The sequence below is a fragment of the Hyperolius riggenbachi genome, chromosome 4 (genome assembly GCF_040937935.1).
Source record: "Hyperolius riggenbachi isolate aHypRig1 chromosome 4, aHypRig1.pri, whole genome shotgun sequence".
Taxonomy (NCBI): domain Eukaryota; kingdom Metazoa; phylum Chordata; class Amphibia; order Anura; family Hyperoliidae; genus Hyperolius; species Hyperolius riggenbachi.
Window position 1 is genome coordinate 184,556,148 of NC_090649.1, and position 23,475 is coordinate 184,579,622.

Genomic DNA, 23,475 nt, shown 5'->3' on the forward strand with positions numbered 1-23,475 from the left:
GCTGCAGTTGAGCCTTAATCACACACCTGAAACAAGCATGCCGCTAATCCAGCCTGACTTCAGTCAGAGCACATGATCTGCATGCTTGTTGAGGGGCTGTGGCTTAAAGTATTAGAGACACAGGATCAGCAGGAGAGTCAGGCAACTGGTATTGTTTTAAAAGGAAAATTCCATATCCTTCTCAGTTTAGATTCCCTTTAAAGTACGGTGACCATACGTCCCGCTTTACCCGGGACGCGTCCCGCCTTCGGGGGGCGCTGTCCCAGGCTGCATGAGGTCCCGGGAAACGTCCCGCTTTTAGTAGCGGGACGTCCCGGCCTCGGGACTCTGGCCACCGTACAGTGAACTAGCCGCAGCGTCTACTAGACGCTGCGCTAGTTCCTTCCCTGCAGCCCCGCTCCAGCCTGCAATGTTCTCCTCCGGCAGGCACAGGCAGAGCAGGGCTACGGGAAGATGGCGTCCGGAGGCGGAGCCCTGTATTGGAGACTATTTGTCTATAGTACAGGGCTCCGCCTCCGGACGCCATCTTGCCGTAGCCCTGCTCTGCCTGTGAGAGGCTGAGCGGGAGATTGAAGAAGATCGTCCAGGCCAGGGGGAGCTGCACACACCAGAGGCCGGCTGCGTGAGGGGACGTCTTCTGCCAGGTGAGTAAATGCTTTTTCTTGCAGGTGAAGTGTTTGCCCACATTTTGTACTGACATATTTGCCCAAATTGTGTTCATTTTGTACTGACATGTTTGCCCGCATTGCGTTTATCTTGTACTGACATGTTTGCCCGCAGTGCGTTTATCTTGTACTGACATGTTTGCCCGCAGTGCGTTTATCTTGTACTGACATGTTTGCCCGCAGTGCGTTTATCTTGTACTGACATGTTTGCCTGCAGTGCGTTTATCTTGTACTGACATGTATGCCCGCAGTGCGTTTATCTTGTACTGACATGTTTGCCCGCAGTGCGTTTATCTTGTACTGACATGTTTGCCCGCAGTGCGTCTATCTTGTACTGACATGTTTGCCCGCAGTGCGTTTATCTTGTACTGACATGTTTGCCCGCAGTGCGTTTATCTTGTACTGACATGTTTGCCCGCAGTGCGTTTATCTTGTACTGACATGTTTGCCCGCAGTGCGTTTATCTTGTACTGACATGTTTGCCCGCAGTGCGTTTATCTTGTACTGACATGTTTGCCCGGAGTGCGTTTATCTTGTACTGACATGTTTGCCCGCAGTGCTTTTATCTTGTACTGACATGTTTGCCCGCAGTGCGTTTATCTTGTACTGACATGTTTGCCCGCAGTGCGTTTATCTTGTACTGACATGTTTGCCCGCAGTGCGTTTATCTTGTACTGACATGTTTGCCCGCAGTGCGTTTATCTTGTACTGACATGTTTGCCCGCAGTGCGTTTATCTTGTACTGACATGCTTGCCCGCCGTGCGTTCATTTTGTATTAACATGTTGCCCGCAGTGCGTTTATTTTGTACTGACATGTTTGCCCCCATTGCGTTTATTTTGTACTGACATGTTTGCCCCCATTGCGTTTATTTTATGCTGACATGTTGCCCGCAATGCGTTTATTTTGTGCTGAAATGTTGCCCGCAATGCGTTTATTTTGTGCTGAAATGTTGCCCATTGCGTTTATTTTGTGGTGTCTGGGGTAACTGTTGCTGCATTTATTATTTAATGGTCATAGTTGGCTGTGTTTGCTGCTTTGGAGTTATGGTATACTATTAAATAGCATCACACAGTTTCTGCACACCTATGATGTGAATCTACGTTTGACCACATCACGGCGTAAACACTGCTTTCTTATGCCTCGCTGTTGCATCATTACGTTAGCTCCGCCCATAGAATGTCATGGCCACGCCCATTTTTCGCGCGCGCTGCAGGCACCACATTTTTCGCCGCATCCCCTGTTTTTCACCCCCCCCCCCCAATTCCCCCCCGTCCCAGGTTGAGCCTTCAAAAATCTGGTCACTCTATTTAAAGAGACTCTGAAGCGAGAATAAATCTCGCTTTAGAGCTCATAGTTAGCAGGGGCATGTGTGCCCCTGCTAAAACGCTGCTATCCCGCGGCTTAACGGGGTTCCCTTCACCCCCAAACCCACCCGCAAAAGTTGGTCGCAAATTTGGTCGTAAAATTCTCTTCCTGGAGGCAGGGCTAACGGCTGCCGCCCTGCCTCTCAGCGCCGTCTATCAGACGCGCATCGCCGCCTCTCCCTCGCCCCTCTCAGTAAAGAAAGACTGAGAGGGGCGGGGGAGAGGCGGAGATACGCGCTGACAGACGCGCGTGGGGCAGGGCTGCGGCGGTTAGCCCTGCCCCAACCAGGAAGCGCTCCCCCGCTGCACCGAGGGGATTTGGGGGTGAAGGGACCCCCGTTAAGCCGCAGGATAGCGGCGTTTTAGCAGGGGCACACATGCCCCTGCTATCTATGAGGTCTGAAGCGAGATTTATTCTCGCTTCAGACTCTCTTTAAATATAAAACTAGTATGTCTTTTTTCTTAATACTTTTTTGTAGTTTGAATGTCTAGGTGCAATGTGGCATGAACGGAGTAGTGTTGTCCGGATCATGAACGATTCGGATCTTTGATCCGAATCTATTTTATGAGTCGATCATCCGAATCATCAAAATGAGTGATTCGGATCGCAAAAGGGGCGGGGCCAGGAGCGACACGCCCCCTCTCAGCGGGCAGCGGGGTCTTGGAAGCAGAGCTGAGATGGATCGCTCTGTTGGAAGGGAGGCAGCCTTGCAGGGAGACAGGTAGATGAGAGAGAGGGGACATGGGTGCCACTGCCAGATATGTGTAGAGCACACATACTGGCTATAACGTGCTGCCCATTATAGGCTGGCTGTTCCGTAGTGCTGCACAGTGAACACATTGGAAGCTTTTGGCTCAGCACAGCTCAGTAACTTTGCAGACAGTGTGATTGAAAGGCAATATAATCCTCCTGCACTCAGCACTAAACAGCTGCACTTATCTTCTGGGAATGCTTTCTTTCACTGTGCGACCTTTTCTTTCAAAGTGTACAGATGAACATATAGGTGAAATATATGTAAAGCATATGACTTCAGCATGTGGGTATTACGTGCAAACATTTCTGCTCTCTTCTCGTCCCTCCTCCCTTCTCTGACCACTCCCTGCCCTCTGTCCATCTTCTCCCCTTCTCTGTGTGTCCACTCCCTCATTTCCTGGACCAAACATGGCGGCATACATATGGGTATTGGCTCCGCCCCCTAACCCCGATAGGACAGTTCATCTATAAGTTTTAGGCGCCCGCCCCCTCCAGCCATTCTTTTTTCTGTCCTCGAATGGACAGTTTCGTCTATTTGTTTGTGCTAATGTTTTTTCTTTTTTGCTTTTTTTTTTTCATAGGTATTTTGTTCCCCTCTTTCCCCTTAGGGATTTACCTGTGCGAGTTCAGCCTCTCCCGCCGAGTTGGAGCGTCTCTAGCCCTTAAACAGGGCGAATGGCGGCTCCTTGGTGCATTGCAGCCTTCTGCTGCTGTGGTGGCTGCCCCGAGGCAAGATGGCGCCGCCGGACCCCTCCGCATTGTATCCCTGCGCAGTACAGCGCTGGAAGTCTCGCGAGAGGCGAGATTTCGCGCTGGCAAGCCCTGATTGGCTGTAGGGTGTGTTTTAACTCTCCAGGAAGTGCCAGAGCGGTGGATGCACGCTGATGCCGGCGTGATAGCGGTGGGTGGCGTGTTTCTGCGCTGGTACCACGCTGTCTGCCTGGATTTGCTCGAGAGAGTCGATTCTACTACTCCCTATCTGGTCTGCTGGAGCAGGTATGCAATTTTTATCATTTGGGCAATGTTATTAACTTGTCAGGATGTTCTCACATGACTGTAATAGCTCTATCTGTCTTTCTCTTAAATAGAGAAATGGATGTTATTGAGCATGAGGAGGAGGTGGTCCCTGGCAGGTAACAGGCTGCTAAATGCAGCCTTTTCTGTTTGTATGCACCGGGTGTGAATTGTACATAGTATCCCTTGCACAGGTCCTAAGGGAAGTAAAAAGAGTGCAGATTATCCCCATTTATAAATTTTATGGCGGATGTGTTTGTGGAACATTAAAAAAAAAAAATTTATGTCTCCGCAGTTCGGGGGAAGGAGGAAGTGGACAGGCGGTCCCTAAGGAGCGTCTTTCCTCAGCGGTGAGACAGAAGTCCCGTCCTCAATCAAGAGAACGAAGCAGAAGTCGTCGCTCTCGTGACAAGAGGAGGTCTTCAAGGGATTATAGATCCAGGTCCCGAAGTAGGAGACATTACAGGGAATCTTCCAGGAGAAGACGCCGTTCTAGGTCCAGATCCTCACGCAGACGTTCCCGTGATAGGAGAAGGAGGCGATCATCTGAGCGCTACTCTCCACAAAGACACTATCATGAAAGGGATAGGTCCCCTAAGAGAGCGAGAAAAGATTGGGACATTTCTTCTAGATCTGATCGTTTAGAACCCTTTCAAAGACCAGTTCAGGACTTATGTTGGTCGTGCACTCAGCCGGCAATGCCGGGCAAGAGAATGTGTGAAATCTGTTTTGCGGAGCTAGGCAGAGAAAGAGACACGGATAACCAGCAGGTGCTAGCCTTTATCCAGCAGGCAGTAAAGGAGACTTTCCAGAATATGGCACCTCCTCAGGGTTTGACGGCGGCTGCTCCGCAGGCCTTGCTAGAGGAGGACTCCGCTCAGGGAGAAGTTTCGGCTGCAGGCTTTAGTTTCTCATTAGTACCTGCTTTCCTCCAGGCTATTAGGTCAGCAATTGACTGGCAGGATGAGGAGGGTTCGGTTCCAGAGCCGGACAAGTACTATCCGCATTTAGACCAGCAACCGCAAGTTTTCCCATTCATGAAGATTATAAAGGAAGTTATTCTTAAGGAATGGAGTAAGGTGGAACAGAAGCCTTCCATGAATAACAGGTTATCGAAGCTCTACCCGCTAAGTCAGGAGGATTGCAAGCTGCTAGACTCAGCCCCTGCTGTGGATGCGTCAGTAATGAGACTTACAAAGCATGTTACTTTACCCATGGAGAATGCTATAGCGTTTAAGGACCCTTCAGAGAGAAAAATCGATACCGATATCAAGAGGGCCTTTTTAAATGCAGGGGCAGCATGTAAGCCAGCGATTGCCTTAACCTCATTAGCAAAAGCATCTCGTGTCTGGGTTGACAACATTGAGGCGGCCGTGAATTCAGGGGCAGATAAGGAAGAGATCATAAGAGCCCTGGATGAGTTAAAGCTAACAGGGGACTTCATGGGTGAAGCTGCAATTGACATAATTAGACTGGCGGCAAGATCCATGTTATGTAGTGTAACGGCAAGAAGAGCTTTGTGGTTAAAGCCTTGGTCGGCCGACCAGTCCTCAAAAGCTAACTGGTGCAAGATTCCATACGATGGAGCGCATTTATTCGGGCCCCAGATGGACAATGCGATCTCGAAGGTTACAGGAGGAAAGTCGGGGTTGATCCCGCAGGACAGGAAACAGAGATCCTCCAGACAGCAAGCTCCCAGGAGGAGCTTTAATAGTAGATATCAGCAGGCAAGATCGTATAGACCAGGAAGACAGTTTGATAGAAACTGGAAAGGGACCCAGTCCTCCTTCGGCAGGGGGATGAAGTCCAGAGGTCCGTCCGATGCGCAACAGCCTCAGAAGCGCTTTTGATGGGGCGTCCACTCAAGATTGCCAAGTAGGGGCCAGATTGCGCCTCTTTTGGGAATCTTGGGTGGGAATAGTCGAAGATTCATGGGTGCTGAGTACCTTGAAGATGGGACACTCTTGGAAATTCAAGAGGAGACCCCCATGCTTCAAGTTCATGCCAACAAAGATCCCGCAAGACAAGGAAATGAAGTTGGCCCTGGCAGAGTATGTACAAACTTTACTGGCTCAGGAGGCGATTATTCCACTTTCACGCAAAGATTGCCAATCAGGAATCTTTTCTCCTCTGTTCTTGGTAAGAAAGTCATCGGGAGGTTGGAGACCGGTCCTCGACCTGAAATACTTGAACAGGCATATAGAGGTGAGACACTTCAAGATGGAATCTCTGCAATCCATCATCCCGATGATAAGTATAGGAGACTGGATGACAACGGTGGACCTGGCAGACGCTTATCTGCATATTCCCATAAATCACAATTTTCAAAGGTTCCTCAGATTTGCGGTAGAAGGGAAAGGTTACCAGTTTCAGTGTCTGCCATTCGGACTATCAACTGCTCCGAGAACATTCACCAAAGTTCTTCTGCCGGTCATTGCGTATCTGAGACTCCAGGGTCTGAGGATATTCCATTACCTGGACGACATTCTGCTGCTCCACCAAGATCGGAAGCAATTGATTCAACACCAGTCCACCCTCCTTCAGCTACTGAAACGCCTAGGTTGGCTAGTCAATCTCAAAAAGAGCCAGTTGGTGCCATCACAGGACTTGGTGTTTTTGGGGGCGAGGTTCCGTACGGTGCAGAATCAAGTTTGCCTCCCCGAACAGAAGATTACAGCAATTCAATGGAAGGTGCAGAGGGCCTTCAGAAGTCAGTCCCTGTCGGCCAGAGAGTGTTTGAGCCTACTGGGGACATTCTCATCCTGTATTCCAATGGTCAAATGGGCCCACTGGGCGCTCAGGAAGCTGCAGGTATTCTTTCTGCATCGATGGAACAAAAGGACCATGCTTCAAAGGTTTCATCTCCCTTTTCTTGTGAGAGACTCCCTTCTGTGGTGGGCCACAGAACAGAACTTGAGGAACTGCCGGCAGATTCAGACGGATATTCCGGTAGTCATCACCACAGACGCCAGTGTGAGAGGTTGGGGTGCCCACTGCAATGGGATCCGAATGCAGGAGAAGTGGAAGACAGTACAAAAGGGGGTACCGTCAAATCTCCTCGAACTGAATGCAGTCTTTTTGGCCTTGAAGGCTTTTCGCCACCTGATTTATGGGAAATCGGTCTTGTTGAGAATAGACAACATCACGGCAGTAGCATATGTCAGAAGACAAGGAGGGACGAGGAGTCAGGCATTGCTCCGAATAGCTGCTCTGATAATGAATTGGGCTATGAAGAATCTGACGGACCTCACGGCAGCATATCTTCCGGGGGAGAAGAATGTCTTGGCCGATCAGCTGAGCAGGAGGTTCGCGAGCCCACACGAGTGGTCCTTGAACGAGAAAATCTTCAGGAAGATAGCCTCAAAGTGGGGCCAACCGCAGGTGGATCTCTGGGCATCTCCTCAGAACAACAAGGTGCGGAAGTTCTATTCACTTTACCATCACCCCACCTCAGCAGGAGTGGATTGTCTGACTCAGATCTGGGACTTCCAGTTAGGCTATGCCTTTCCTCCAATACCATTGATTCCCAGATTCCTGCAGAGGTTGTGCAGGGAGTCGTGCACGATCATAGCTATTCTGCCCTTCTGGCCACGGAGGCCATGGTTTTCTCTCGCAATGTTCCTGACCATAGAGGAACCAGTGAAGTTACCAGTGATCCACGACCTTCTATGTCAAGGGACTCTTCGGCATCCGGGAGTCAGAGGCCTATGTTTAGCGGCCTGGAGATTGAAAGGCAGAAATATGCAGACATGGGATGTTCCAGCCAGGTGGTAGAGACACTTCTAAGGGCTAGGAAACCTTCTACTAACTCAACTTATTATCGCATATGGGAGAAGTTCATTCACTTTTCCTTGGAGAAGGGGTTTAATAGCATGTCTCCAGACGTAAGAAATATCCTGGACTTTCTTCAGTCAGGAGTAGAGAAGGGACTCAGTGTGGCGGCAATCAAGGTCCAAATATCAGCCCTTTCAGTATTAACGAGCCAAAAGTGGGCCTTCCAGCCTCTGATTGTGCAATTTGTACAGGCCATTGTCAAGATAAGGCCGCCAAGAAAACCATTCTTCCCAAAATGGGATTTACCCATGGTGTTGGAAATCCTTTCGTCTCCACCTTTCTTTCCATTACAGTCCATCTCCCTGGAGGATTTGTCCTTGAGGACAGTGTTCCTGACAGCTATAGCCTCTGGGAAGAGAGTTTCAGACCTTCAAGCTCTAGGCTGTGCCAATAACCTCTTGGAATTCTTCCCGGATAGGGTAGTGATTAGGCCAGTTTTTCAGTTTGTGCCTAAAGTAGCGTCTGGATTCCACATTAATCAGGAACTGTCCCTTCCTACGTTCTCTGCAGATGGTGAATGTCACCCTTTGGATGTGAGCCTATCCATTAGAGCTTATCTGGACTGTACAGCTTCATTCAGAAATTCAGATAGGTTATTTATTAACTTTAGAGGTCCTAGGAAGGGCCTTCCAGTAACTACTAGAACCGTGGCTTCTTGGCTAGTTAAGATTATCCAGAGATGTTACACCATTAAGGGACTTCCTGCCCCTAAGGAGGTTCATGCGCATTCCACCAGGGGCATGGCTGCTTCTTGGGCTTGTTTCTCGAAAGTGTCAGTAGAGTCTATCTGTAAAGCGGCCAGTTGGTCTTCTGTGAATACATTTTTGAGGCACTATCATGTGGATCCTGCCTCTTTGTCCTCTGTAGACTTTGGCAGAGCGGTTTTGTCTGTATAAATAAACTCGTATGTTTTGCAGTATTCCCTCCCTCATGTGTGGTTTGTTATGTCCCATATGTATGCCGCCATGTTTGGTCCAGGAAATCGGAAAATTGTATACTTACCTTCCGTAATTTTCCTTTCCTGGATCAAACGATGGCGGCATACGAATCCCTCCCTCTTGTCCATTCGAGGACTGATTTAGACCAGAATGGCTGGAGGGGGCGGGCGCCTAAAACTTATAGATGAACTGTCCTATCGGGGTTAGGGGGCGGAGCCAATACCCATATGTATGCCGCCATCGTTTGATCCAGGAAAGGAAAATTACGGAAGGTAAGTATACAATTTTCCGATTTCTGCTCTCTTCTCGTCCCTCCTCTGACCACTCCCTGCCCTCTGTCCATCTTCTCCCCTTCTCTGTGTGTCCACTCCCTCCCCTTCTCCTGTCCACAGACCTGTCCTGCTGTTCATTTCACCCCCGAATGCTTCCGGTAGTAAAATGATCCGAGATTCGGATCAAAGATCCGGATCTCTTCAATGATCCGATTCGAATCATCCGGATCATTGAAAAGATCCGAACTTCCCATCTCTAGAACGGAGGTGTGGCAGGGGCGTGTCCCTAAAGTGTGTCATTTGATGATGACGTAACCAAACGAGAATTACTACGGGCAAAATGTATGAAAAGCTTAGCAATAACGCCACATTTTTCCTCATATCATTGCCCTGGACTGTGCATTCAATCAATTGGCATATTATGATTAAAGCGAACACTGTTATCTTTAGCCTTGCCTAATCACGTGCCTTACACACTCCAATGAGTTCTGGGTCACCATGAGCTTGCTGGTTAGTTTGTGCTAATCACGTGGCTCAGTGATACTTCCCTTGGAGTCGGTCACATGATCATCATGTCACATGACGTGCTCGTCTGACGTACGTGTCCTATCATGGCGGCCGCCGTGTAGTGAGTACGGTGTGCGTATCATGGATAAAGACCTGGTGAGGCAGAGTCTGAGCTACCATGGCCCCACTCTGCTGTCCCTAGTGAAGTGCGAGCAGCATGAACACGCCGGCTTCAGGCAGCTGCTGGGGGATCTGTCCAAGTGGCCGCAGTACAGGTAATGGGCTGCCAATATGTTGCTGGATCGGTGCAGTGTACGCATGGTTGTTGACCTGCAGCATGTGATCCCTTCCACAAGTTTTGCAGCATTGTTGGGCATTGCAACCGGGCCTGTAAGAATTTTGCTCTGCCACCTGTGACTGCCCAGAGAGTTTGTTCAGTGTGTTGGCTGCAGGTAGTCAAAAAATAAATACCTGTTACTATCCTCTAAATAAAACAAAATAGAAAAATATTAGGAAAAATGATACAGCAAAGTTCTCTGAACACCGGCACAGGCAAAAGCATGGTTGCTTGTACTGGCTGAAAAAGCACAATTACCCGTGCATGTGCAGATCTCAAAAGACTGAACTGTGCATGGGCATAATGCTTTGGTTGCCAGGAGTGTGTGCAGATGGGAACATGCATGCGCAGTGGAGCTCCATTTGCACAAATATAGGAGCTGACAGAATCGACCCAAAGGACCTGACAGACTATGGAGGGCTGGAAGAAGCCTCAAGGTTCAAGTCAACAGTTTTAAAGGGAACCTAAACTGACTCCCCAAAACAGAGTTTCACTTAACCCAGGGCTTCTACGACCCCCCTGCAGCCGCCCTGTGCCGGGACAACCCGATCCTGCGATTTCCCCGCAGTGAGTTAGTGTTGTTTTTGCTGCCTGGCCATGGCCACGCGTGTATTTAATCACGCGCTCGCCGCCAGGAGCATCCTGTGCATGCACAGGCAAGATTTTCTCGTCATGTACAGGATGCTCCCAGGGACTTGGGCATGATTGAGTATGCGCAGGCACAGTGGCCATCAAATGACCAGTCGGCAAAAAATGAAAATGACTCTCTGCGGGGGACCGGAGGATCAGGTTGTCCCTGTGCGGCTGCAGGGGCTGGTAGAAGCCAGGGCTGTGGAGTCGGTACAAAACATTTCCGACTCCTCAACTGATGAAACCACCGACTCTGACTCCTCGACTCCGACTCCTTAGTTTAATTTTTACAAAAGCTATGGATTTGGTTTAAAAAACATCCAACTCCGACTCCTCACTTTATTGTAACCTCCGACTCCCAAGTACCCAAAATTGCTCCAACTTCACAGTCCCGGATAGGTGAAACGTTTCTTTTTTTTTGGGGGGGGGGGGGCAGTTTAGGTTTACCAATACAAGTGTGCTTTCAAATTTTTCTTCTGAAATGTTCAGTTTTTGCAGTGTAAATAATGCATTTATTTATCTTCTGCAGTGAATTACAGGTCCCCAGCTCTTCGCAGCTTATTGTCGCCTACCAGCAATCTGATCTATAGCCATCTTGATTAGCTCAGCACCGGAGCCTCCGTTTATTTGTAATGGAGCATCCCTGGTGCTGTGAAGGCCAGATGTATGTAATATTGATGCTAATATAGCCACTATACATCTGCACAGGTGGCATTTTATCATTTCTGTCTGGTTTGTTTGGTGAATTAACAAGTGAGGGATGAAGCCATGTTTTCTACGTTGTTCAGCCGTTTTGTTTTTTTGTTTTGCATTAATAGGAAGGAAAGGAGTCTTGACAATGTTGAAATTCAACATTTTATTGCAAGAAAAGCTGATCTGCTGTTTTCTGTTTCGTGGAAATCAAATTTAGAGACGAAAAAGGAGTCGAATGAGCCAGCAGAAGGTAAATTTAATAGAAAAACATATAACTTAATAATAATAATAAAAAAAAACTATAAAGGGAGCCTGTTGAATATGGAAATTTATAATCAGAATGTCCACTTTTAACCACTTTAGTACCAGTGGTCTCTGCCCCCTTAAGGATCAGAGACTGCTGGTACAAGAATGACAGAATCCCGACGAATCGCCGCGCATACCTGCCGTCATCGCCGCACGCCAGGATCCTCAGGACATAGACTCTGCAGTCTCTGACGGCAGAGTCATGTGAGCCGTTCAGGAGCCGCTCTCATTGGCTCCTGACCTATCTATCATTGATAGACCTGGCCAGGAGCCGATGAAATCGGCTCCTGACCGGGTCACACGGCTCTGCCGTCATAGAGACAGGCAGACCCTGTGAGCTGCGGCGAGAAACGTTGGGTTTGAGTGGCGCAATCGGTGGGGAGGGACGGAAACGGTGAATGCGCACTTCGGATGGTGATTGAAATCTACATCCTGCCAGCCAGGAGCCCACCAAAACAGGGCCGTAGATTTCAATCACCGCGGTACTCAAGTAGTTAAAGTACACATGAATTGAAAGGGATATGGAGGCTGCCATATTTATTTCCTTTTACACAATTCCAGATGTCTTTGGCTGTAGTAGTGTGTGAATCATGCTCCTGAAACAAGCATGCAGCAGAGGATCAGCACGACAACCAGGCAATCTGCATTGTTAAAAGAAAGGAAATAAACATGCCAGTATCCATATTTCTCTTGTTTCAGGTGTCCTTTAAGTTGCAGTCAGAGGTGAAATCTATCAGATAGTCATTCAATTTTTCTCTATCTGAGCAGAACATTTGCTGTAGAGGTTTTTTGATCTCCTGTCATTAACTGCTATGTTGATCAAAAATAAGGTCAAATAATGATGCTGTCAGGAATCCATGGAAGAAAATTACAGGTTACAAAATAAAAGCACCTTTAGGGAGAGATAGGGAGCCAGGTCAGCAAATACCTGGTACTGGTGCCCCTGAAAAGTCAGTGATTTCTTTTCCTACACTGCTTGCAGGATTGCTTCTTTAGTTCTGTATTATGTAAACTTTATGACTATGTCCCGAGGAGGACCATCGGCTTTCTTAGGACCCAGCACTCTATGGATTCTGTCTAATTAAAGGTGCTTGACTGGTGTAGCAGGAGCAAGCTCCTGAAACAAAGCGGTTAGGGCCCATTTCCACTTGTGCGGTGCGAATCGCAGCGGTAAAAATTTGCATGTGGATGCGAATGGAATTTTCATGCGAATTCGCATGAATGACGCTGTATGCGAATTTAACTATGGCAGTGCCTGTGTGCTTTTCCATTGATTTCATGCGAATTCGCATACACCCGCGTATGCGGTATGCGAATTCTGATAGCTCTTCCATGCGTTTTTACCGCCAGCGAAAATGCTCAGAAATCCTGACAAGTGGAAACAGTCCCATTCACTTGTATTGGCTATGTGAATTCACATGCGGCAAACGCATGTGAATTCGCGATAGTGGAAACGGGCCCTCACTCACTGTAGACGTTAGGTCCAGGATAGTTTCAGGAAGCCCGTGCACCCCAAGATTGCTCCGGCAGGAGCGATTTTTGGAATCTTCCAGGCGTAGCTTAGTCTCTGCAAGATCCGCCTTAATGTCAGTGAGTTCTTTATCGCGAGTACTGTAGAAGTGGTCCCCACTCTATCTTCCAGCTCCCCAGTGCGAGTAGCCAGGTTGCGGATCTCCTTTTAACCACTTGACGACCAGTGGCTTTTCCTATGATCTGTGCTGCGTGGGCTCTCCAGCCCGCAGCACAGATCGGGATAGAGCCAGGGCGATCAGACTTACCCCCTTTCTTCCCCACTAGGGGGATGTCCTCCTGGGTGGGTCTGATCGCCGCCGGCTTGCTGCGCTTTGCGGGGGGGGGCTCTTCAAAGCCCCCCTCCGCAGCGTTCTCGGCGCTCCGTCCCTCCCTCTCCCTTCCCCTCTGATCCGTCCTGCGCATTGTAGGATAGGCTTCAGCCTATCATATGCCGGCGATCCCCAGCCAATCAGAGGCCGGGATCGCCGATCTGCCTTACGGCGCTGCTGCGCAGCAGCGCCGTATGATGTAAACAGCGGGATTTCTTCCCCGCGTGTTTACATTTTGCCGGCGAGCCGCGATCGGCGGCTCTCCGGCTGTTCACGGAGACACCCTCCGTGAACTGACATCGAAAGGCCGCTCGATTGAGCGCCCGTTTCCATGGTAACCCGCAGACGACCAGTTTACGCCAATCGGCGTTAGCTGGTCGTCAAGAGGTTAAAGCTGATTGGCCAGTTTGTTCGCCACCAAATCTAGCTTGCAGTGCAGCAGGGCCATATATTTGTCCAGGAGTAAAGTGTCCCTAGTAGTCCAGTCTAGAGAGGCCTCCGGAGCCCCAGAATCATGAGTGGAGCCTTTGGATCATTTAGGTTGGGAGCGGGGGACAGGAGGCAATGGTAGCTCTTGAGCACGAGGACGCCATACTTGTAGAGCCGCGCAAGGAAGATGAAGTGGAGGGTGAGTTGTCCCTCTCTCCTCTTGATTTCTGGTCCATAGGTGCCCTGGTGTTTAGTGGCAATGTAGAGGGAAAAGTCGGGTAAAGAAAGGCAGTGTGACTGCTCTGTGTTTTAGCTAAGGCAGATGGTCATGCAGAGAGCAACTAAGAAGTGGCCAACTCCTTAGCGCGCCAGCCAGCCATGGGCTTTCGAGGCCAGACGGACTCTAATTTGGAATTCAATTGAAGTCTAATGACTTCAGGTATGACCATTGGATGGGGGGTTAACTTACCCAGAAGTCTTCGAGACGTCTGCATTTCATTATGCCTCGTAGGTGTAATGAAAACCGCGTTGCATTACTCACTACCACGCTTCCTCTTTCCGGAAGCGCGGAAGTTAGTGGTGGAACTTGGCTTTCATTATGGAATGCAGACGTCCACAATACTTCTGCGTAAGTTAACACCCCCCCACCCCATGGTCACACCTGAAGTTATTAGACTTCATTTGAATTCAGGATTCGAGTCCGCCTGGACTCGAAAGCCCATCACTGGCACCAGCCACGAACCCATCTTTATGTAAATTGTAAAGTACAAAGGAAGTAACTGTTTTGTCCTCTAAGGATAGTTGGAATCTGTTGGCTGCACAGAGTGGTTATCTGAGGCAGGAAGAAAGGACTTGAAACATTTTTTTGTCTTTCAGCATAAGTAAATCCAAATTGATTATGAAATTTGCCAGTAACTTTAGGGGATATCCGAGCTGAAACCAATTGTAAAAACGGGCAGCAGGCATGTATAGGAAGCAGGCTTTATGCCCACCACTCCCCTTGTTCAGCATCCACATACTTTCTCACTTAAATGCCCCCTGCAGACTCTTCTGGGTCAGCGAGTCTTGCAGTAGTGCTCAGGCACTGGCCTGACTGCACGTGGCCTTGATTGCGGCTGCGGGGGGCATTTAGGTGAAAAAACACTGCTTTCTATACATGCCTACTCCCCCTGTTTTACAATGGGTTTTTAGCTCCGTTATCCTTCAAGGCAGTAGTTCTCAACCTGGGGTTCGCGGACACCTGGCGGTACATCGGCAGCTGTCAGGGGGTCCCCCAGACAGAGGCCACAGACAAAATGGCGGATCTCGCCCCCAGGAGAGAAGTGTCAGGCAGGGCAGGCTTGGTGGCATGGGCGCAGCAACTTACATAACCCCGTTCCCTTGTGGACTCCTGTCCGGGCTCTCCTCCTGTCACTGGCTCACGTCATGTCGCTATGGTTACCCGGCAGGCTTTCATGACGCCAGAGTTGCTGCCGGAAGTAACCATAGCGGGAAGATGCGGCGAGAGGAGTCTGCGCGGGAACGGGGCTAAGTAAGATTATAATGGAGCACTACCTGGCTATCTATGCTGCAGCACCTATAGGCTCACTAACTACACTGGGGCACCACCTGTAAATGGCTATCTATTCTGGGGCACCACCTGCACCTGGCTAATCTATTCTGGAGCACCTATAGCTTGCTACCTACACTGGGGCACCACCTGTACCTTGCTAACCTATACTGTGGGCACCTATGGCTGGATACCTATACTGGGGAACCTATACCTGGATACCTACATGGGGGGGCACCTATACCTAGCTAGGACAGGGGGTCAAGAGGTGACACAGGGGGACCTAGAGGGGGACAAAAGAGGCACAGGAGGAACAGACGGGGAGAAAATAGGCACTGGGGGAACAGAGGTGACACAGAGGGGAGTCAAAAGAGGCACAGGGAGAAGAGAGATAATACGGGGAGATGAAGTGGCACAGAGGGAGACAAATGAGGCACAAACAGAGGTGAGGCATAGGGGGGCAAAAGAGAATGGATTTGGTTTAAAAATGGACACGGTCCTTATCTCATTTGTTAACCAAGGACTACCTGTATTTTGCTAGTATTTGGCTCCACCCACATCATTTAATGCCCACACCCACTTTTTTGCCATGGCACTTTTCGGTAGGGTGTACATTAGCCTACGGATGACTCACAAAGGGGTACATGTGCTAAAAATGTTGAGAACCTCTGCTTTACAGGAATACCTTGGTGAAAATAAAATGAGATAAGCATGTGTATGTACAGTGCCGAGCAAACAAATAGGCGGTGTTCATTTTTTCCTTTCTTTGCCTGAAAGAGTTAACATTCAGGTATGCAAATGACTGTTTCTCACCAGCAGTGGCGTAGCTAAGGAGCTGTGGGCCCTGATGCACGTTTTACAATGGGAACCCCCCCAAGCACTCTATACGGCACACCAAAACCTGCCAATGGCAACTACAGTGTCAGAGGTGCAAGAAGGGGATGGGGAACAGTTTAATGATGAACACTTTTCAAAGTATCTCTAGAAGTGATTATTATGAGCACAGGACCAATAGAGAGATGATACTGTAGTTGAAGGAGGGCCCCAATGCGGTCGCTACCTCTGCACCCCCTATTGCTACACTCCTGCTCACCAGTCAGGACCTAGTTGGACTATAGTCTAACCCTCACTGATAAAGAATTACAGCCAAAAAACTTTCCTGGCAGAGAACAACTTTTAAGTGCAGGCAAGAGATAAGATCATTCCTGTCAGATTCGACCTGATAGGCATCTGACAGAAATCGATTTGTTGGTCGAATCTGTTGCAAATCTATAAGTGTATGGTCACCTTAAAAGATGTGCAAACGACTAAGCGTTATCACTGAGAAGAGGCGACCAACAACTGATAAGGCACAGCTCAAGTCAATCCAACTTGAAGTTGTTTGATAATCGTGCATTTAAAGGGACCCTGAGCTGTAAAAATAAACAAAATTGGGACTTACCTGGGGCTTCCTCCAGCCCACCGTAGGTTGGGAGGTCCCCCGGCTTCCTCCTGGCTCTTCTGCAGGTCCCGGCTCCGTTACCGGCGACACCCGGGCTGAGTGTCGGGCTGACACTTCCTTAACGGTGACGCTATGCATCATCACGACGGCCGGCATGATTGTACTGCGCATGCGTGGTTTAGAGTTAGAAATGGGACCGGGAGTGGAGCCAGGAGGACGCCGGGGGACCTCCCCACCTACGGTGGGCTGAAGGAAGCCCCAGTTTAAGTCCTGATTTCATTTATTTTTTACTGCTCAGGGTCCCTTTAAAAAAACCTTTTGATGGTATGTATGAGCATTTACTGACCCTGCTTCTTTAATGATGCTGATTCTGTCTATTCCTTCGGTACCACATATGTTTGTGTATATATATTTGCTTGTTGTATATATCTCCTGTACATTGCTTGTAAATGGTTAGATAGTCAGGGTTTTGGTTGTATGTGTGCACATGGTTTGTTCTGGTTTTTGGGAGATTCGTTGTATATATTGTGATTACATGTGGTTTGCACTTTATTTACATGATCTGTTTGGATGCACAATCTGTGAACAACATACTATTATTGCATAATATTCGGTATTTCAGTGTCTGTATCGCTGCACGCTGTGGTCATCACCTGTTCCTCCGTTCAAGTTTGTAACACCTGGGGCTCCCTCCCAGCCCCTGGCAGCTTGTATGTCCCTCGCCGCAACTCCGCTCCCAGCTGGTGGCTTGGGTTCCCATGCGTTGCAGCAGCAGACCTGGCAAAGTCGCCAGGTGCTGCGTGAGTGTGTGGCCGTGCCACTCGTGATCGCACTCACATAGCCGGGAGCATTCTGCGAGTGGGAGTGCGAGCGGCACAGCTTCGTGCTCATGCAGAGGCTGACGACCTCTGCTGCAACAGAGGGGAGCTCAATCCACCAGCTGGGAGTGGAGCTGCGGTGGGGGATGTATAAGCTGCCAGATAGGGCTGCTCAAATCCGACCCGGGAGACATCCAGATAGTTGATATCTCCCAGGAAAGCGGGGGGGGGGGGGGGGTTGTCAATCTTACCACAATGACGTCTTCTTCGGGTCCGTACGCGTCGCCTCCCACTATGCGTTCCAAGCGCCGCATTCGCCGGTCACGTGACACAAACACTTCCTCCTTCAACCCGGAAGGAGGAAGTGTTTGTAGTTACGTGACCGGCAAATGCGGCGCTTGGAACGCATAGTGTAAGTGACTTGTACGGACGCGAAGAAGACGTCATTGTGGTAAGATTCACCCCCCCCCCCGCACAGCTTTCCTGGGAGATATCCGGATAGCCACTATCTGGATGTCTCCAGGGTCGGATTTGAGCAGCCCTACTGCCAGAGGCTGGAGGAAGCCCTAGGTAAGTAGATCTACTTTTTTTAAAACACCTCCGATTGTTTCCTTTAAACATAAAATAAAACTGAGGTATCTCGTAAATCATTTTTAGGAGTAGGAAGATGGCTACAATTGTATATCTTATCAGTTTATTTTCACCTTGGTATTTGTTAAAGAACAAAACACAACATACTTATTTCAATATTTGTTTCTATTCTTAAAGTTTTTAAGCTGAGTCATTGGTCCTTGTGCATTAGATTGCAGAGCTTATGGCTTGTTTTCTTGTTTCAGGGCGCTATACTGTTATGCCGCCTTTGGAGCAGTTCATGGAGGTTCCTAGCAACCAGAAGAGAGAACTATTTTTCCGAGATGTTGAACGTGGAGATATTGTAATTGGAAGGATAACGTCCATTCGTGACTTTGGATTTTTTATAGTTCTGATCTGTATGGGCAGCGGCATTTTAAGAGATATAGAAGCTCTAGAAATAAGTGTAAGCTCTCATATTACAGTCCTAATTTTCAGTTACGTATGATATTATGTTACTTACAAGTGTTTTATTTTTTACACTAGGCATTGTGTCCTCTGAGAGATGTGCCTTCTCAAAGTAGCCATGGAGATCCCTTATCCTATTTTCACATTGGTGATTTAATACGAGGTAATGTCTCTGTTGAATATAATGCATGAGTAAGAAGTAAAAATTGCTTAAGGGCCCTTTTCCACTAGCAATCGCTAGCGTTTGCGATTCAGCAAAGTCCTAATTTTTCCCGGCAATTGCGATTTTGCTATGCAATGCACTGCATAGCAAAAACGCTGCAAAAATCGCGGCGCGATTGTGCTTTAGTAAAAAACTAATTGCAGTAGTGGAAATTACCTACTTCAATTCCTATGTTGCGTAGCAAACCCTAGCGAGTTGTGTTTTTTGCAATTCAGCATCGCAATCGCCTCTAGTGGAAACGGGCCCTCAAGTGAATGTGATCTCCAGCTCAGCGGCTGTACATGACACATTCATGTGTCTTTTGTCTCGGGCTGTGCTGGGACATTTTGAAGTTGAATTTGTTTTGCACTAGGTAGTAACCGTATATACTCGAATACAAGTTGACCTAGCTGATCTGTTTGGCTGCAGTAGTGTTATTTCCTTTAAAGTAAATGATACCCCCCCACCGAAAAAAAAAAATATATTCTGTTAAAATATTGTATGCAGTTGCTTTGCTAGCCCTTTTTCTCTTCATAATGCACTTGAAGGGAACCTTAACTGAGAGGGATATGAATGTTTCCTTTTAAACAATACCAGTTGCCTGGCAGCCCTGCTGATCTCTGACTGCAATAGTGCCTGAATCACAACCCTGAAACAAGCATGCAGCTAATCCAGTTTGACTTTAATCAGAGCACCTGATCTTCATGCTTGTTCAGGGGCTGTGGCTAAAAGTATTAGACACAGGATCAGCAAGAAAGTCAGGCAACTGGTATTTAAAGCGGAATATAACCCTGCATTTCAACTTTGCTCTAAAACATTGTTTACAGCATATTATATGCAACCAGCATTTTTTTTTTTACTAGACCAGCATTGGAAGGGTTACACACAGAGCTTTAACCTCCTGAGCGGTATGGACGAGCTCAGCTCGTCCATCACCGCCGGAGGCTGCCGCTCAGGCCCTGCTGGGCCGATTTTCTTCAAATAAAGTGCAGCACACGCAGCCGGCACTTTGCCAGCCGCGTGTGCTGCCTGATCGCCGCCGCTCTGCGGCGATTCGCCGCGAGCAGCGGCGAAAGAGGGTCCCCCCAGCCGCCTGAGCCCAGCGTAGCCGGAACAAAAAGTTCCGGCCAGCGCTAAGGGCTGGATCGGAGGCGGCTGACGTCAGGACGTCGGCTGACGTCCATGACGTCACTCCGCTCGTCGCTATGGCGACGATCTAAGCAAAACAAGGAAGGCCGCTCATTGCGGCCTTCCTTGTTTATTCTGGGCGCCGGAGGCGATCGGAAGAATGCCTCCGGAGCGCCCTCTAGTGGGCTTTCATGCAGCCAACTTTCAGTTGGCTGCATGAAATAGTTTTTTCTAATTAAAAAAAAACCCTCCCGCAGCCTCCCTGGCGATCTCAATAGAACGCCGGGGAGGTTAAAGAGAATCTGTATTGTTAAAATCGCACAAAAGTAAACATACCAGTGCATTAGGGGACATCTCCTATTCCCCTCTGTCACAATTTCGCCGCTCCCCGCCGCATTAAAAGTGGTTAAAAACAGTTTTAAAAAGTTTGTTTATAAACAAACAAAATGGCCACCAAAACAGGAAGTAGGTTGATGTACAGTATGTCCACACATAGAAAATACATCCATACACAAGCAGGCTGTATACAGCATTCCTTTTGAATCTCAAGAGATCATTTGTGTGTTTCTTTCCCCCCTGAGGGGGGAGTGCATAGCAGAACCACAACACTGAAGAACTTGGCAGCCTTCCAGACACAGGCTGACAAGTCTGACAAGTGAAAGATACATTGATTTATTACAGAGATTGTGATAGTACAAAGTGCTGCAGTAAGCCAGAACACATTAGAATAGCTTTTAGGATGTAGGATGATAAAAAACAGGATGCAATTTTTGTTACGGAGTCTCTTTAAAGTTCCATGGAGAGAAATGCAGACACATCTGAAGTTTAGATAGATACACTTAAGTAAACACAATGTAACAAGTGTGGAATGTGGCTCACACTGACTGTGCAGGAGCTCCTGGACAGAGAGAGAGAGTCACATTCCTCACTTGTTACATTGTTTACTTAAATGTATCTATCTAAACTTCGGCTGCGGCAGCATTTCTCTCCACGGAACTTCAAAGCTCTGTGTGTAACCCTTCCAATGCTGGTCTAGTAAGAAAAAAAAAAAGCTGGTTGCATGTAATTTGCTGTAAATAATGTTTTAGACCAAAGTTGAAATGCAGGGTTATATTCCGCTTTAAAAAGGAAAAATCCATATCCTTCTCAGTTTAGGTTCCCTTTAAAAAAAAAACAAAAAAACCCCCCACCTAACTACACCAGACACTTCCCATGTCCTCCTTGAGATCACTGATCCAGAGTTGGGACAGTTCTTTCAGTTCCCAGTCTTGCTCCCATCCATGAACAAGCACGGCTGCACTGGACAAGATGCTCTGCGCCTGCACAGTAGCATGGTGATCGGCTCCATGTTACTGCGCAGTGTGACAGCGCATGTTCACATACGGGAGCGCAGCTGCACGCACTCTTTGACAACCCCTTTTCATCGAGGTTTGGGGGGGGGGGGTGTAGGGGGTTCCCAGCACTGGATTGATTGATGGAGGGAGGCAAAGCGGACAGGGAAGTCTCTGGAGTATCCATTTGGGGCACTTTTTTTTTCTTTTCGGGTACACTTTTTAAACTGCTCTTAGCCTGAAAAGTTTTGCAAAGCCACTTGGGTTATTCTTAGTTATCTATCTATCTTTTTTTTTTTTTTTTTAAACTTCCAGCTGCTGTAAAGGACATTGACCGTTATCATGAAAAGATTACATTGTCTTTGCACAAGTCTTCACTTTCAACACATCTTTCTAGCATAAAGCTGGGAGTTATGAACTCAGAAGATATGCCTGAATATTACAGGTATGATCATTACATTGTGGCTATCATTTATTTTTGTGTAGTTTTTACTAGTTAATAATGAATTACCATTTTTCCTGTGTTTAAGACACTCCGAAAAATAAGATAAACCTAGGTTTAGAGGACAAAACCAGAAAAATTCTCCAGGAGCCTCTTGTAGATGTTCTCCCTCAATGTCCTCCATGTGTCCCCTTCTGTCCGCTTCCCCCCCACCCCCCTTGCTTGTGTCCCCCCCCCCGGTATAATTAATCAGGAAATTGGCAGTGTCCAGCTCCTGCTGGGATAGCTGTCCTCTCTTCTATCGCTCTGCTCCTCTAGTGATGACTTCTGCTGATCGTGTCATCAGCAGACGTCATCACTAGGGGGAGCTGTGAGAGAGCCAGATCTGCGATCCCCGCTGGAGCTGGTGGATTAGGTGAGACACTGCCAATATCCTGATAATTACATGGGGGGGGGGGAGGGAAGGGACACATGGGTGGCAAAATGGGGACAGAAGGGACAATGCAGAGAGCCCCCGACATTTCTTAGGGCATTCATAAGTCGGGTATTCCATACATACGCTGTATAAAACTCAGGGACTTTTCTCCCCATTTTTTTTGTGGAGAAAATGTGCAGCGTATACGGCGTCATATACGATATTCACAAATATGCTTTTATTAATAATTTATCTCTATTGTGAACTCTCTTAACTAGTGATATTATGTGGAAAAACTTTATCTTGTCACATGTATCGCAACTGATTAACTGTCTCACTAACCTCCCAAGAACTGTAATAGTAATTGCTGCAGATTGTTGCCACCTAGTGGCAGACATAAAGCAGGTTTGCCAGATTATTCTTTGATCTCTTCTTCCCAATGATACCTTAGTGACACTTGAGGTCCATTTTATACAATGCCAGTTGCCTGTTGTCCTGCTGAAACCTGCATCCAATCAAACATCTGATCTAAATATTTGTTTAGGGTTTGTAGCTAAATGTATTAGAGGCAGAGTATCAGCAGGAGAGCCAGGCAATTTGCAATTTTAAAAAATAAATATGGCAGCGTTGATATCCCTTTCACTTTTGGGTGTTCTTTTAAAGAGACACTTAAGCGAAAACAAATTATGATGAATTGGTTGTGTAGTAGGGGTAATTACTAGAACATTGGTAGCAAAAAAAATTCTCATTTTTATTTTCAGTTATACATTTTTTTTTTTATAACATTGCATCATTCTCTAATACTTGCAGTTTACTCTTTAATCAGCATTCTAAAAGTTTTTTTGCAGAACAGGCAATTAACTTTTTTTCTGCAAAAGAAAAACACAATAGACAAGACAAAACATTTATATTGCGCTTTTCTCCTGGCGGACTCAAAGCGCCAGAGCAGCAGCCACAAGGACGCGCTCTATAGGCAGTAGCAGTGTTAGGGAGACTTTCCTAAGGTCTCCTACTGAATAGGTGCTGGCTTACTGAACAGGCAGAGCCGAGATTCGAACCCTGGTCTCCTGTGTCAGAGGCAGAGCCCTTAACCATTACACCATCCAGCCAATACAGCTGAGATAACCCAATCAGAAGTCAGAGCTCTCCACCACTTTCAGTCGCAGAGCTCAATGGCTATTTGCATAGATAACTTGAGTTTCCTAACTCTTCCTGTACTGGAAACAAATATTAGACTTATGTCTCTGCTCCTAATGCTTTATTTCTTAGCTGTACGACACAACCAATTCATTAATATCATATTTTTTTTCGCTTCAGTGTCTCTTTAAGAACAGTTGTTGGCAGCCTCCCAAATGTGCTGCTGGAAAAAAACGGATGGTGTGAGCCTACATTCAACGTCGGTTGGCACCACCAACACTATCCTCTCTAAGGGCCCATTTCCACTATCGCGAATTCGCATAGCCAATACAAGTGGATGGGACTGTTTCCACTTGTCATGATTTCTGAGTGTTTTTGTCCTCGTGAA

At 47.7% G+C, this 23,475-nt stretch overlaps 1 protein-coding gene across 3 annotated transcripts in view; it reads left to right on the forward strand.

Annotated features, from left to right (window-relative positions):
- TTC14 (tetratricopeptide repeat domain 14) overlaps positions 1–23,475 on the forward strand; it is a 60,628-nt gene that overhangs the window by 14,145 nt on the left and 23,008 nt on the right. For 2 of the 3 annotated variants that reach the window (XM_068281074.1, XM_068281076.1), the window contains exons 1-5: positions 9,412–9,625; positions 11,136–11,260; positions 18,231–18,430; positions 18,511–18,595; positions 21,409–21,538. In XM_068281074.1, the coding sequence (XP_068137175.1) occupies positions 9,423–9,625; positions 11,136–11,260; positions 18,231–18,430; positions 18,511–18,595; positions 21,409–21,538 (743 nt within the window). In that variant the 5' untranslated portion in view covers positions 9,412–9,422. Of the gene's footprint in view, positions 1–9,411; positions 9,626–11,135; positions 11,261–18,230; positions 18,431–18,510; positions 18,596–21,408; positions 21,539–23,475 lie in introns of those variants that run through there. The other variant, XM_068281075.1, reaches the window with a different exon arrangement.